The following is a 16,555-nucleotide window of genomic DNA, read 5'->3' on the forward strand; positions in this document are numbered from 1 at the left end:
ATTGCTGGTTGTGGTACGGTGAGATGATGAATATTGGGCAGGAATCCCTGGAAAGCTGAAGAGCTCCACCATGAATAGCTGTTGGCATGGCAGCCCCGAGCCAGCCCAGCTATGGACAGTGGGGTTGTTCTTCCAGGAAGGGAAAGGACACACATTTGATGAGTTAAGGGGTGGTGGGAGCTTTCCTGCTTGCCCTTTGCCTGGTGCAGGTCAGTCTCGGACCTGAACCAAAGGTCTGTGTTAGGTCTGCGTTAGGGCTTAACCGCTGATGGGAGAAACTTCTTTTAGGTCACGACGTCTGTCTGGGGTGTCCTGCCTCGCTGCATGGGGGCAGCAGCAAGCGCAAGACCAAAATGCTTGGTGTTTTGCAATCACGGTGCGTTGGAGCTGCGTGACTTGGTTATGAAGGCGTGAGCTGGTTGCAGCTTGCTTGTTGTTAGCCGCTGATGTTATCTTACCCCAGCAGTAAAGCCGTGTTCCTTGCCTGCCTCTGTAGGAAAAATTGACTCTGCCACCTGCATAAATAGCAGGGGCTTTGTAGCAGCCCGGGCTTACCGGGTTCTGGGCTTTTGCTGTTGCTTCTGAACTTTATTTTGGTTAATTATGGGGCCTCTCTGCCTCAAAGAGAGGCTGAACGGGACACACCAAGCAGTTTTTGGTGGCTGACCACCGTTCAGAGTTGCTCTCTGGGTCTGCAGAGACATAGACAGTCCCTTTGGGCTGAGCGATGTGTGAAGGGCAGCTGACAGCACGTGTGCGGAAAGCTCTCTGCCTCTCAGCTGCTTTCCTCAGGCTCCTGAACCTACACGTGTAACATCGGCCTGAAAGTCCTGTCCTTTGCCATGCCTGAAGAGCCAGACCAGTAAATTTTACCTCTTCTCTTAATGGCAGTGTCAGCAAAATCCCGTGTCTGGCTTATGTGCATCTGGCACTGCCCCAAAAGCGCTGATTCAAATGGACGTGTTGAGGTGCTCCTGTCACACTGCACGTTCCAGGAGAGGGAAAGGGATAACCCTTATAGATGATCCAGAGAGATTCAGTTCCCGCTGCCTCCATTTAAACAAATGGCAGGGACTTGACCGGATTAGGCAAATAGCCAGAGCCTGCTCAACCGATGTCCGAAGGCTTTTCTGCGCTTCCACATGGTTAAATTGTTGGGATGAAATATTCTGGAAGACCTCTGCAGGCTGAGCAGAGGGTGGGTTGCTGCTCTGTCTTCTGCAGCCCTGGGACTTTTCCTGTGGCTTTTTCCTAGCTGAGGTTGTGAGGAAAATTTGTTATCTCCTCCCCCAGAGGCTTTTCTCCTTTCTCGCCCACCCTCCTGGGGGTGGATGGGGGTTCGAATTGTACACAAATTCACCTCAATGTAAAAAAAGGACTATTTTCTGCCCTCAGTATTTAGAGTTTGATGTAATAGGTCTATAACACCGAATAACTTGAGCTATGGGGAACTGTTTCCTTGCTCTGTGGTTGTCAGTGGACTCATCCACGCAACACTTTAAAGCCAGGGGTTTGCAGTGAGAGGAGGAGGAGGGGGAAGATGAAGCTGTTTATCTCAGCATCTCTTACCACATACTCTTGCACTCAAGTACCTAGCAACCCACTGAGCATCACGTTTTCTGAGCATCACGTTTTCTTCATATGGCTGTACTCCAAAGTGCCGCTTGCGGTTCATTTGGGTGACTAGTTATGAGTTAAGCTTGCAGATCATAATTTAAAGAAATGTTTAAAAAATAAGCTGAGTTCGGTCTCAGTTTGCTCACCAGCGAGGCGCTGTGTGAACGCAGCAATGCTGAAACCATCCGTGGAATGTAACTCGCCGTGAAAGCAATGCAGATGGAGCGAGAGCTGTTTTCTGAATAATGACTTCAGAGCGTCACTAATCTTTACATTTGGTACCAGTGCTGGTGACATGTATTGCTGCAAGCTGAAAAAAGGGGCAGCAGATGAGCCGGGCAGCAGGAGTAACGTTCACACAACTGTGTGGGTACAAGAGGGGAGGGTGTAGGTCTGAGAAACTGGACTTCAGCTGCCTTCTGCTGAGAAAGAAGTGAGTCTCGGTTTTCCTCTTGTTGCTTTAAAATTAAAGCAAGGCTAGAGGTTATGACAAGGGAAGAGGTACTAATGGGGCAGTTTCTTCCACTGTGTTCTGGACAAATGACACTAATCATTTAGCTCAGGTGTCTGTAAAGCGTTCACGGGACGCCTGCCACTGCCTTCGGCTGTACTGGCCACAGTGGACCAGCTGGGAAGGTTTGCTGGTGACAGTGCTGTTGGCGTGTGCTGAAGACAGGCTATAAATAAGGCGTTGGGAAGAGCTGCAGCTGTAGATAACAGCCAAGTGCTGAACTCGGTTCTGACAGCCTCAGCCCAGAGGTTAGGAGCAGAGCTCAGCTCGCTTCGAACACTACCATAGTAGGAAGCGGCCACAAGCAGTTCAGACCTATGTATTAATGCATCTTCCACCATCTTATAGTTCAGCTGAACAATGGAATTCAACTCTCGTATTTTTAAACCTCACACTGTTGTGTTTGAAGGGTCTCAGACATGTCACCTCATTTGGATAACGCTGTTTGCTAGCAGTGTGCTGGTATCAGGGGCTGGAGGTTAAGAGATGTTAAATTTAATTTAAAACACATCACTGAAGTTGCATATTTAGAGAGGCTCCCCCTCCTCTTGCTCCAGACAAAACTTAGTTTATGGGCTTTGGAGCAGAGCATTACAGGACACTTGGAAAATCCAGCTTTTATTCTTGGAGTGCTTTAGTCTCGCCTAATGCTTAACACAGACGCCTGCACTGTGAGCCTGCGCAGGAGCTGCAGTGCTCGCTGACAGAACAGCCCGTGGTGCGGGGAGCGAATAAGCCACAGCTGACAGAAGTACTACCTGCGGAAACACATTGTGTTTGTCTTCCTTTGGCCTATGGAAGGGGAAGAGACTAGCACCTACTTCAGGCTGGGGCAATTTAGAAAATAGAGAAGGACAAAAGGTAAAGATGTAGTTGGGAAAGAAATGTTTATTTTAAGTTTCTCAGAGGGATTTTACAAACAATGGAGCATTTTAAAAAAACTGAGTGATCGAAGTACTTGACAGTGTCCCTTACACACACACACAAGCCCCTGGACAGAGGAAATCACACCAGCGAGGAGGTCAATACTGCCGGAAGAGCAGCTGGCATCTGCATAGTTCTAGGAGGAAAGATTGCAATGGTGTTGGTGCTAGTAAGTGTCATCCTGGTATTAATGTAAGAGAGCGCCGAAGTATGTACGCATGTACCTGCAGAAAACAAAGTGCATAAAATAACACGCAAAGTAGGTATTGTAGAATAAATTTATTTACCTGATACAAATGAAACTAGGTGTGATGCTTCTTACTGTCAGCATGTAAATAGACAATTGATCTTATTTACAACTTCTAAAGGTCATACATGCAGTTGTGGTAACTGACTAAGTCGGTTGCTGCTTTTTAGATAAATGCATCACAATATTTTGTATTGCACCAACATCTGTCTTACTGCCTTAGATTTAAATAAGTTACATTACAGTGCAAAAGAGGTTGATTTGCACACATGATAAAAAAATCCAAAGTTATGAACTGGAGGCTTACGGTTTAAACATTCATCTGTAATCTTTTCAATGAATTTTATAAATAGGATAGCATTGTACATAAGCTGTTAAAGAGTAGTATGTTTGGATGATACAATACAGAGAAAGATTTGTCTACAACCCCAGGCATGCATTATTTTGATATTGTACATTTTATAAACTGACATTTTACATACAGAAATATGGAAAATTGGCTGACAGCTCCGCGATTCTTGTTCAAGGATAAACAAACTCTTCTCCATGCAGCACAGAAACCAAACTTCTCTGGAGAGAGTTTCCCATTCGGTACGCTATATTGCACGTTTGTACATCTGTATAATGAAGTCCTAATGGTACCACACATTTCTTCCATAGAGAACACAATGAGTTTTGTTTTAGGGAAAGCAAAGAATCTTTACACATGATACATGCAGAAGTTTTGGTAGATGTGTTGCTAAAAACACATGCACGCAACAAAACAACCTTACATTTCTGCAAAATTGTTTAGGAAGCGATTACTCCAGTATTGCTGAAAAGGAAAGAAAGAAAAGGCATCAGTTAATGAAAGGATGAATGCTAAGTATCATTATACAAGCAAGACTAAGATCAACAGTGACAGAAGAAAGAATGTTAAGTTTGATGACTGGCTGCTGTCATTGAAGGGACACTCTCAGGTTACTTTGTTCCTAAAGCCAAAACCCTCTGGATCATGGCTCAGCTCTCCTGAATGCAGCAGAGCTCCCTTTATCATCAGCAAAGCCAGCACTTCCTACAGAGGACCACAGCGAAGAAGAATGGAGGCGCGGTAAGACAGCTTTTGCCTTCCTCTGCCTGACTAGTGGCAATAGACAAATCTCACTTCTAACTTTTACTTTCAAGTTCCATACTGCACAGTTTGAGCTCAAGTTCTTAGAACTTTAAGGGTGTTTTTCTAATCAAGGCATTATACTGCAAGTTTGGCCCTGAAGTGACCTAACAATGTCCCTTTTCCAAGTTATGCAGCTTGTTCTGGGAAGCAGTAGGAAAGCTTTGAAGAAGTCATTAAACTACACAGATTAATGCGTGGGCAAAGGGTAGAGTACACCGTAATAAAGCTACTACTGTACTTTACCCCTAAAATACAGCGTACAGTTAGCCTTGCATCTAGGAGAGAAGAACAGTGTACTCTGATCCCCTAGAACTTGATGGTGGCTCTTCAAAACACTGCTTCAACAGTATAAAATTTAGGCTCTCCTGCTGAGATTTGAAAATGCATATTAATGTAATTAAGGATATGATTAGCAGAGATTAGGGAAACAGTTAATGGTTAGAAGTGCAAAAGAAGTAAACAAGACAGGTGCAAGAGACAGACAACTTTGTATCAGTTTTACCTCCCTTCATCTCAGCAAATTCAACCACCTTTCAGCTGTTTACCATGTATATTCTGTGCATCAGCTGTGTTCTTGGAACAGTGACAAGAGGACTGCTGTACTGCATTTTATCATCAGATTAAAAACTCATTTTCTTACCATTAGCCTTCTCCAAAATGGCCTCCCTACAAACATAAGCCTCGTAGCATTTTGACAGGCTGGTACCTATTTTTCTGTGGCCTCTTTCAAACTTACTTATTTGCAATAATATTTTGGGAAACTAAATATGAACTATTTTTATTGCGTGGATGTCAGCAAAAAGGAGCAGCTCGTTGTGTAGCTCACAAACAGTACTTTGAATCACTCACATTTGAAGTGAGCCCAGAGAGGGCCTGAAGCACTACAAAGATAAAAGCCCCTGTCTAAATATTTGACATATAATTGCAGCTGCCTGACCACTTCCTTTGCTCCGATTTGGACCAGGCTGAGAATGCTGAATTCAGGAGAAGCTGCTCTCATACCAAACCAGGATAAGTTTCCCAGGATAAGTAGATACCGTTCCTGGTGTTCCTAGCATGAGGTAGCATCAGTTATGTGATTGATACTAGTCTCAAACACCTCTCTCACACTAGAAAATAAGGAGTGATACGTGAGGATACTAAGGAATCCAGAAAACAGAAGAGACAAAAAAGCTCGGCGAGATGAGCGCAAAGGGAAACAAAAAGTATAAAGTTATTTCCTAAAAATGGGGTGGGAGATAAAGCCTGGGTACCTTTGAATTATTTCTGCTTAAATAAGTGCTTCTGGTTATATATTCACAGAGCTAACAAATTCAAATAGGGAGTTACCTATTTCTATTCCCAACTGACCCTAGTACAGCGAGAAGGTTGGAGAGGAAGTATGTAGGGAACAAAGAAATTAAGCAAGAGTTTCAACTTTAAGATGTTGGCAAGTAAGATCTATTCTAAATTGGAAAGTCCTCTCTGCTTGGCCTCCCTAGATGAAAGGACTGATAGCTAAAGAACAGCAGGATCTACACCATTAAGGATAAGCATTTTAGTTAACACGTTTTCTTGCAGTGCGTTACTAACCTCGCACTCTATTTCCATAGTTTCTATAATTGAAAAGCCAAGCCATCAGCTGCCTTATGCTATTCTAATGCCAGAAGCACACTCAAGCAACCTCCCACAGCCTGCTCAGCTGGAGAAGGATTAAGACCAGATCCACAGCACTCCAGTTCCAAGATCACAAGGAAGCTCAGAGCAGTGATTTCAGGGCAGGGTGCTTCACTGCCTGGGAGGAAGCTCAGGGTAGGTCTTAACATTTGGCCAGTCCAGACCACACAGGGCTGTTATTTACCATGTAGTGGCAACACTTGGAAAACAGAAGAGGTACTGACAGCATAGCAACAGCTGCCATTGAACCCGAGATAAATAAGTGCTCATCTTAGGGAACCCTATTGCTCCATTTCTACAGGAAAACTTGGACAGCAAGACTGGGAGAAATAAAAATAGGGTAGATTAAGATTGCTTGGGTTCTTTAGGAGCACCTTATAAAACCTGACTGTTCCTGTAACCTCAGGAACCTGTAGGGATGAAGGCCACTCCATTTACCCACCAGTCATCCAGCTTTCAGAGGCAAACTCCAAGGAACACAAGGCCCTAATACAAGTGCCCCTGAGACATGCAATACCAGTGAGCTCTCAGATGTCAGTATGGAAATCCATGACACAAGCAGTAGGATTCTTCAACACAGAGAGAGATCCAACAAAGAAGTAGTTGAAGACTGAATTTTACTTATCAACAGTCATTTTCCCCTTCAGCTTCTTAGAGATGGGAAAAAAGGGGTGTACAGCAGGATTATTTGTCATAATAGACAGGAATAGGACTGTACAAGAAGCAAATAATTTATGGTGAGAGACAGGTACGTGGCTTTAAAAAGCCCACCAACACAGTGCTCTGGAGGTTCACACAGAACCAGTGTTCAAAAATTCAGTGGCATTCCTGCCCTGGAAAGTGTTTGTCAGCAATGCTGGGAGCATATAGAACTAACTTGCTAGCATCTGTTTCCACCAAATAATGTACCTATTTTCATCTCAAGGAATCCTAAACCACATGACCTATTATTTTTCTGTTTCAAGAAGCAGGGACAAGTCTCATATTGCTCATTTATTATTGATACAGTACATGGCCAGTGCTGGCCAATGGTTTTGTCGTATGCAAAACCCGAGTTTGGTACAGACAGGTTCTTGCACACTGAAGAGGGCATTCAACAAGATTTAAATGCTTACAGTTCAGCAACACACCTACTACATCATCAGGTCCAGCTCCTCCGAGTCACTTCAGCATTAACTTAAACAAGTCAAAGTCTGTATGAACAGTGAGTTTTCACAATGCAGTGGAATGTCAGATAGGGTCTGTGTATTTTGAGGTTAGCATCTATATTTGAAAGCTTGAAACCTAGAGAATTATCTGTGCCCACTGGATTCCAGCTGGCACCAACAGAACGTAGCTTTTAACTATCATTTTCCTCTATGAGGAATCAGAAAGCTGTTTGAATTTGGTTATTAAAGATGACGGAGCCAGAAGATAACACAGCACCTGCTACTCTACAAAGACATAGTGACCCCAGTAAAATTTTCAAAAGACTATCCTGTTAAGCTGAGACTGTTCTTTTGTCTTTTCATATGACCACTGTACAAAGTGTCTCCACTTACTGGAAACAATACACTGTTTTTGCCAAGAGGAACGCCTGCACTTTGAGCACTGCAGATACCAGAGACTAGGGAAGGGTGGTCAGCTCAGAGGGGCATGCCCTATTTCAGGGCAGGAAAAAGCTTTGGAGTAAACCAGCACCTGACCACAAGTACCAGAGTGTTTTGGACACTAAACATTCATGTGAACAGCTGTCAATGTCTTAAGTTACAGATTTGTCCAATTTTATCTCAAACTTAAGACCAAAAGCGGTAAGATCTTGGGGCGCTAAGGCTCCTGGGTGCTATAAAACAAGACCTAAAATACACTAAACCAAAGCAAGTGCTTTGCCTTTGCAATCAGTAATTTGAGCTTCAGACCACAAAACAAAGAGCCTAAAGTGGTGATAATAATGTAGCACAGCAGAGTTTGACAAAACACAGCATGGAAATGAAGGAAATTACTATTTATTCTTCAACATGTATACAGCATATGCTATTTTACAGCAAGTCACCACTGGCATGGTGAAATGGAAGAGAAATACTCACTTTAGTCGATGAAAGTTGGAAGGCATTGGAGAAAAACACCACAGTTAGGACTGTTAATGACTTACACGTTGTTGATACAGGACTGAATCTGAAAACATGCTTTAACATTTACCGTAATAATGAAGGTGGTTAGTGCCACATTAAAATAAAAATAGTTCTATACAATATGTTCAATTTGGTCATGTGCTATTTACAGATTTTACAAAACACACACACGAGCTTGTTACTTCAAGTCAGGCTAACAACAGGCCAGCAGAGTAACTCCATGTATACAACTGATCATTAGTGCCCTAAGTGTAGGAAATCCAATTTCTAGCTATGCAGTGCAAGTTATTTTTCCAGGTCTCGTTACAAGTTTTGACCTTAAAGCGGGGGGGGAAGGGGAGGAGGGGGGGGGAGAAAAAGAAAGGATCTGACACATGTAAATAAGGTATTAAAACCCAACTCAAACCCTCTTTTGGAATTAAAAACAGATGGTGTTTGTTAAAAAGGCTTGTTTTAGATTTAAGCAGAGAGAAGTAGCCCTCCCTATCCCTGCATAATGGGCAACACTGGCAAAATAAGGTCTGTTACAATAAAATACAATAGACACTTAAATAAATAATCTTAAAAAACAACCCTATGTATGTTGAGAGTATGGCAGAACCCCAGCAGGCTGCACCTGGAATGGTATTTTCTGCACAAGCAAGATCAGGCATACCTCATACAGAAACTGGTGTAAACAAGGACAGTCAAGAACCGAGAGTGAGGGAACAGGAGGAGGGGAAACTGGGAGGAAATCCTGACCGAGGTAGCAGTACTCTCTACCCAGTGCAGAAAGTTCTGCTTATGAATAAAACCTGACTTTATGACAAATTAAGTTTGGATGATCATGCAGAAGACAAACAGTTACATGCTTTTTTAGTTTTAGACGACACACATTCATTCCCTAAAATCTGCTGCCAATTTAGTTTGATAGTGTCCGCTGGCTCAAAAAAAATTTTATTTTTTACATGATGAATAGACTATTGAACAGAACACTGTACATGCTTTTCATCTACAAAAAAATATTTGCATAAAATAGTGTTAGTTCTCTGTACATGTCAATGGACACTTTAACTGTGTATAAAAGAGAAATATATTGCCCCCACTGAAGTCAGAAAAAGCAAAAAACCAAAATCTAGATTATGAAACCTCCATCACCGGCAAATATGTTCATGTGAAAATTCAGCAGAAATAGACAGTTGCTCTAAACAATAAAAAAATTAAGTTAAACTTTTTCTTTGAATGTAAAACTTGTCACCATGTCAGTCAAGACCAGAACATATCACTAAAGTTAGTGTCTGTGCTGTAAAGCCAGATAACCAAGGGCATAGTAATGAACACAAACGGCCAGGAAACTCCTTCGGTGCATGCTGACAAAGAACATGGTTTGGTGGCAGGCCGCACACTATCTTTACCAGGTTCCAGGTAGTTACGGGCCACATATTTAAGCGTTTCATCCAGCAGAATGACAGGTAGTGAGATTTTCAATACCATCAGCCATTGCGTCACATTCAAAGGTGTGATCTGGAAGATAATCTGAAAGAAAAGCCAAGCATTACATCTTTTCTCCCCCTCCATCCCTTGCCTTAAGCTCCAGACAAGGTTTTGCTCCATCTCTCAGTTCAGGGACAGCTGTAAAATATGGGCACTTACTGGCAGCGGTTCCACATAAAGGATAAGGAAGTGGAGTGACATGGACAAGCAAATAGCGCCCACCAGCCAGATATTTTCCCACGGGGGCATCCTCATCAAGGATTGATTTTCTGACAGACTGCAATAGAAACATGGTACAGACGTGTGAGTAAGGCACCAATAGGAAATTCAATAAATCAGAAAACTAGTTGGAAACAAAAGCAGCATGGCAAATCACAATTACCCCAAGTCACAAGATACCAAGAGAGATACCAAGATATGGTATATAGATGTTGCAACTTTTAAACTACCTTAGTAGTCTGCTCAGCAAAAGCAGTCACAGTTTGGCCTCACATTTACTTTTGAAAGCTTTTGTGTGTTCTGGTCATTCCTGATCTAGTCTTATCTTTTTCGCCAAGACCCCGACATCCTCTCCATGGAAGGGGTAAGGGAAAGATGGGCATGGCAGCATAAGACAGAATCCTGCCCAGTTTACTGTATGCCTGGGGACCCAGTACACCCACTTCTTCCGAAGTTCACTTAAAGACTGGCTATACAGAGGGTCAAGTACTTGCACCTCCTTAATGCTTGTTCTTTAATTCTGCTCTTCAGATTCAATCTGCATTTAGGCTATGCTGTAGAAGAGGCTGAGATCCAGAACATCAGATGTAGAGCAATACCTTACTATGTAGGACTACCACAGTACACTCGTATTTAAAGTTTATTTGTTTTTAAATTAACTGACCTCTAAGCTATTTGAAGAAAAATACCCTTGACATTGTGCTATTTAGTGGTTTCCATTTATAATCTAATATTAATTGGCTAAACCCACACTCCCTCAGGGCAGGAAAAAACTATTTTCCATATCTTCAGCATTCTTATTTTAGTTCTCCTTGATATCACTTTATACCAACATAGGAGGGATAATCTGATTGATTAAGCTTAGATTAGAAATAATGGAAAATATTTCAGTTGCTTATGCTTAGTAAAATACCAGAGTGAATTGGCAGACTTAAAATATACCTTATGATAAGAGATCTCAAATGTTATCTAAGAGAGTCATTTTGTTTGCACTACCAGGATTCAGAAAGGAAATATGACTCATTCTTCATTAGTTGAGCTGTCCATACACTAAGAATCAAATTGCACAAGAAGTAGGATTTTGAATAAGCTATGCAGAAGCTTTACTTTCCTATTTGGACATACAAACCTGTTGAGAGCATTGCACATCTCTATGGTGACAAGTACAGAAAGAGCCATTGTCATTGGATATGGAGACTCAAAAACCACACAGTCAACACCAGAGAAGTCTGGATTGTCCTCTTTGCACTGCAGAAAATGGCTCTAGAACAGAACAATGTGAACTCATTTCCACAGCTTGTTAACTTTTAAAATGTAAAATAGGCAATTATGAAATATGCAGTGAGTATTATGAAAAGAAAACATTCTAATGACTCCTGCAAGTACTGGTTTTAAAATTTTGCCAGCTTTATGAAAATCCTGTTTAGTCTTTTACTTACAAGTCAACAATTAGCCCTTCAAATTGTTTAGAAGCTCAGGTATCCCATCTCTGAGCTTTAGTATTAAGACTAATTAATCATGATCAAGTTTTACAGTTACAAGTTTGAAAACGTCTCATTACATAAATTTCTGTAACTTACTGTTCTTCTACAGTCATTTCAAGTAACAAGTATGAAATAAGCATGTACATCCCCTCTGCCCCCAAAGATATTAAACTTAGCAAATACCAGCTGATAAAAGGTAACCCTTGGACCACCATCAGCAGCGATAAACCACCAAGCAGCAGCACCCACTGTGGCAGCACCAACATAACCTTAAAGAAAACAAAGTGCTTTTTTCAGTGTTGTGAAGCGTATGCAAGATCTCACTTGCCACACTTGAACTCCTACCTCAAGGCCTCCAGTACTGTAAAAAAACATAGATTGCAATTCATCTACCTCCTGTGCAAGAAATCTGCTCCACCAGTTGTAACTTAAGTAACCATTAAATACTGTACTAATATCTGCTTATGGAAGCTGACAGCTAAAACTTAAGGCAAACAAGGATGTCACTTGGAGTAACCAACCTGCACTTTTTCTTTTTTCCTCTCAAAACCCATATAAGTTGTCTGTACTTATATTAACTAATACTGAGGTTTACTTAAAGATCTATGAAGTCAGTTAGGAAAACTGAGGTCACAACTTCTGGCATGAAGACAGTGTGCATTAAGTATCCACATAGATATTTCTTCTAGCTTTACAGTACTATAGCTGTATTTAACATTTAAATCTACATCCATTGATTTCACAAATTGATACTCCTTTATTTTCCCTGATTATAGCCATGCCAGCAAACCTATTGTGTTCCTCTACTTAAGCACAAAAATGGTAGGTTAGATACATGACAGTTGTAATTTTCAGATTTAGAAGTAGTTCTACATATGACCTCAACAGCTTATGCAGGTGCATATTCATTAATTGCTGGTCTTGGTTCTTCAATCCTAATCCCACAACATGATCATTTTCTTAAGGCTGACATTTATTGCATGGACAAGCTAAAATCTGCTGTCACAATGCTTTGAGCTAGAAGTATTTCAGCCTGGAATGAGTCAAAAGGGAAAAGGCAAGTAGGTGGCTTCTTGAGAACAGAGGTCAGACTGGGGCCCTAAATTCATCTATTCCTGAAGGGCTTCTCTCTTATGAGGACTGTAATACCATCCACTACCAGGCAATTTTGAAGGTCTAATCAAGTATGGCAGTAAATAAAATTTTTAATGGTTTCCTAGTTGTCAAAATCAAAAGATTCTGACGAAGTGGTGAATGTCATACTGCTGTTATGCAACTAGGGCCTTTGGTGCCTCAGTTGCCACCAATAAAAAAATAAAATCACAACTTCACTGTTCCTATCACAGCACTGCCCGCAAATGTGCAAAACAAAGCGTGAATCTCAAGACAAAATAAAGGAAGAATACCAGTTCCACAGAACATCTACTGCTAGCTTTCAAAGATTTCAGGATACAAGGAATTAGACAAACTTCTTTCGAGTGGATCTCAAAAAAAAAAATTACCTAAGTTTACTTAAAAAAAACCAAAAGCTATGACTACTTACATCCAATAGCTAGGTAACGGAAGAAGAGCCATCCACTGATCAGCGGCTCTTTAGGGTTGCGTGGTGGCTTATTCATGATATCAAGATCAGGAGGATTAAAGCCCAGAGCAGTAGCAGGGAGACCATCCGTCACAAGGTTTACCCATAACAGTTGGACAGGAATTAGAGCTTCAGGAAAACCCAGGGCAGCAGTCAAGAAGATACTATAAAAAAACCCACCAATTATAAGCTTATTCTTGTGCATGTGAATAAGTCCTTTTAACGCTTAAGCGCAAGCCTGTAGCATCACTTCTGTTACCTCGTATGGAATGACCCATTTAATATCACAAGCTGAATATTCACATTCAGAAAACTAAAAACATATTGAAAAGCAAACACTTCTAACCACTGGCACATAAGTTTTGAAGCATTATCTTCTGGTAACTTCAGGAATTGAAGAGTTTCTGCTTTAGCCTTGTTTTTTGCCCACTCCACTTGTCTGTATAGGTAAACGCATACATACATGCATAAAGGCTTGCAAGCCACTTTCTAAAAGACACTAAAACTTTTGCAGACATAATAGTGTTTTAGCTCAAATGACTAAGCTTCATTTAGCTAGATTACTGCTAGTCCCTGCAAAAATTTAATGAGCATGTAACTTTCATAGCTCCAAGCCTGTGTGAATAAATAGAACAGAAACAGGGGCTGCAGCAAGCACCATATGAAGGACAGCTTTGAAGTTTACAAGAAACTAGGCAAGACAATTGCTGTGTTATATTGCACACTGGGAGAAAGTATGCTTTGATATTAGCAACTGTTAGGAGACCAATATTTACATTCTGGTACCAGAAATGCATTCTGTGGCATTGGGTCACCATTCCTTCCAAAAACACAGAAGACACATTCTTCTCTAACTTGAGGTTAAACAAACATCTAAGTTATAACTTAGCCACAGATATCTGAAATACCAGATCTTGTAATATCTAAGGTTTTTATTTTCCTATTCTAGAGAATTATTCCAATCATAGAAATAATTGTAAAGCGTTTAGCCACCTACCAAGCTCAAATATTATATGCAATGTAAGTCTTCTGTGGTATGCTAAAGTTCTCCAGTAAAGACTAGGCTAGAAGTATGCAGACTTCTGCACAATCACAATGATCAATTACCTGGAGAACCTGTTTCTCTGGTTTTACTGAGAAATACTGGAAGTAAATAAATAACTAACAGAAGACTCCATTATCACTACTCTAGTTCAAAGAAAAAAAAAAACAAACATTTTAAACCTACCAAACAACTTCTCCAACATTGGAGGAGATCAAGTAACGAATGAACTGTTTCATGTTGTTATAAATTGCACGTCCTTCTTCCACAGCAGCTACGATAGTTGAGAAATTATCATCTGCTAAAACCATTTCAGAAGCTGTTTTAGCCACTGCAGTACCAGAACCCATAGCAATTCCAATTTCTGCTTTCTTCAAGGCAGGGGCATCATTAACACCATCACCAGTCTAAAACAAGAATTTAAAAGTTAGGAAAAAACCCCAACAGGTGGGCACTTACATATAGGACTAGAAAGGAAGTTTGCACTGGGTGTGGTTTTGGACCTTTAAAATCACTTAAGTACAGAACTATTCTGAGGCTTTGAGTTCAGGGAAACATGGAGAAAGTGTTTTCCACAGCGAGGCATTAGTCTGACACGGCATAATTTGGGTTTAAACACAGTGTCTGCCTTTCAAACCGAGTAAAAGTTCAATTACTCACCATAGCTGTAATCTCATCAAAAGACTGAAGAAACTCAACAATTTTAGATTTGTGGGAAGGCTCTACACGAGCAAAGCAACGGGCATGGTGACAAGCATCTCTTTGGGCAGCAAGTGAGAGTTCATCAAATTCACGACCAGTAAAGGCTTTTGTAGAAACATCTTCATCTTCCACAAAGATACCGATGCGACGGCAAATAGCTACTGCTGTGCCTTTATTATCACCAGTAATCATAATAACTCTAATACCAGCTTGTTTGCACAGCTTTATAGATGAAGCTACTTCAATTCTTGGGGGATCCAGCATACCCACACAGCCAACAAAGGTCAAGTTGGTCTGAAACAAGACAGCACCAAGTTTTAGTTCAAGATACTGTAGACTTCTCATCTGACGTTAGCGAAGCAATGTTTTGCTTGCACACTAAATATATCTCAGTGTAGTGGCATTTGTCTTCACTCTTGTCCACAATATTCTGTGGTTCTACATTGAGCAATTAAGACACCAAGGCCTATGTCATCCTGCCATGTGGTCAAAACCAGTATATATGCTCTTATGTCAGGTGGGTTTTTTCCTGAGTTACTTCAGAGGGATTATCTGTTTCACCATATTAAATCTTCACAGCACTTTAGCCCTGACACTGAATTCAGACAGCTAGAGAAGAATCGAAAGGTCACAAATCTACATGCACATTAACAAGTAAGAGGAGGTAAATGAGAATTTTTAATGCTTTTGGAATCACAATGCTAAATGGTACCATCTACATGATGAACATATGGGAGGATACAGTTAATTCCCAGAGCATGACCACACTCTGAAATGGGATCCTACCTTTCCAAACACATCTTGCTTCAAATGCACTCATTGTATAAGACATGCTCTAGTTGACAGCCTAGCAAATTCAACCTGCAAGCAGTCAAGTCTTTCTTTTTCGTAATCAGCACCAGGAGCACAGTGCACAAGCCAAAAACTTCTCGCGCAACTGTTGTCATCTCCCCACCTCTAAATCCTAGATCCGAATTTCATTGAAAAATTACAGACTAGCTAAAATGATAATCATGGACAGAGCTTTTGCAGCTGACAGTATGGAGGAAGGGAAGTGAACTTGACCCTCAGAGCAGAAAACAGCAGGTATGTTTCATCACAAAATCCCCAAAGAGGTCTTGCAGTTGAGCAATGTCAAACTGAAAACCATTAAAACTGAAACCACAATGCAATTTTCAGAATATTTTTCAGAGTCAGTCTCTCAGAACAGTTTAAGGTGTTATGATCCTGAGAACCTTATGTATATATGTAAAATAATATAATTTGCAGGTGGCTGTTTAACTGATATCTTCTTATACTTTTAGCCAAGCAGCAGCATGTATACCAGCCATCAAAAATATAGTTTCTTCAAAAGACATATATAGTCTCTTCTTAAACTAAGCATTCCCTCCACACATGTGGCTAACTACTGTGTCTGACATCAAAAACACCCAGAAAGAGAAAATTCTCAGACATAACTTCCTTCAGAAATAATCAAATATAAGGAAGTCACCACTCTGCAGTTTGGGAGAGGAAGAAGTGTTAAAAGGATTTTTTACTAAAACTTACCTCATAGTTAATGAAATTTGAGGAGTCCTCAAGATTCATTTCCTCTTTTCTGGGTGGATTGTCATGGGTTGCCAGAGCCAAGCAACGCAGTGTGTCTCTACCAGTTCCCCATTCTCTAATGACAGACATTATTTTCTGCTTAATTCCTAAGGTTAATGGTATTTTGGCATTTCCAACACGGACATGCGTACATCTGTCAATTACACCTTCAGGAGCACCCTGCAGAGGCAAAAAAGCAATTAGCTTAATAAAACCTTTTCCATTACAACATTTGCTCAAATTATGA

General features: G+C 40.9%; 1 protein-coding gene across 3 annotated transcripts in view; it reads right to left on the minus strand.

Annotated features, from left to right (window-relative positions):
• Nucleotides 1-2,996: 2,996 nt before the first annotated feature.
• ATP2A2 (ATPase sarcoplasmic/endoplasmic reticulum Ca2+ transporting 2) overlaps nt 2,997-16,555 on the minus strand; it is a 48,735-nt gene continuing 35,176 nt past the window's right edge. For 2 of the 3 annotated variants that reach the window (XM_059827630.1, XM_059827629.1), the window contains 8 exons: nt 16,270-16,488; nt 14,680-15,015; nt 14,206-14,426; nt 12,939-13,141; nt 11,579-11,664; nt 11,041-11,174; nt 9,852-9,969; nt 8,078-9,734 (listed from right to left, as the gene is read on the minus strand). In XM_059827630.1, the coding sequence (XP_059683613.1) occupies nt 9,465-9,734; nt 9,852-9,969; nt 11,041-11,174; nt 11,579-11,664; nt 12,939-13,141; nt 14,206-14,426; nt 14,680-15,015; nt 16,270-16,488 (1,587 nt within the window). In that variant the 3' untranslated portion in view covers nt 8,078-9,464. Of the gene's footprint in view, nt 4,114-8,077; nt 9,735-9,851; nt 9,970-11,040; nt 11,175-11,578; nt 11,665-12,938; nt 13,142-14,205; nt 14,427-14,679; nt 15,016-16,269; nt 16,489-16,555 lie in introns of those variants that run through there. The other variant, XM_009816986.2, reaches the window with a different exon arrangement.

This window comes from Gavia stellata, chromosome 21 (assembly GCF_030936135.1).
Source record: "Gavia stellata isolate bGavSte3 chromosome 21, bGavSte3.hap2, whole genome shotgun sequence".
NCBI lineage: Eukaryota > Metazoa > Chordata > Aves > Gaviiformes > Gaviidae > Gavia > Gavia stellata.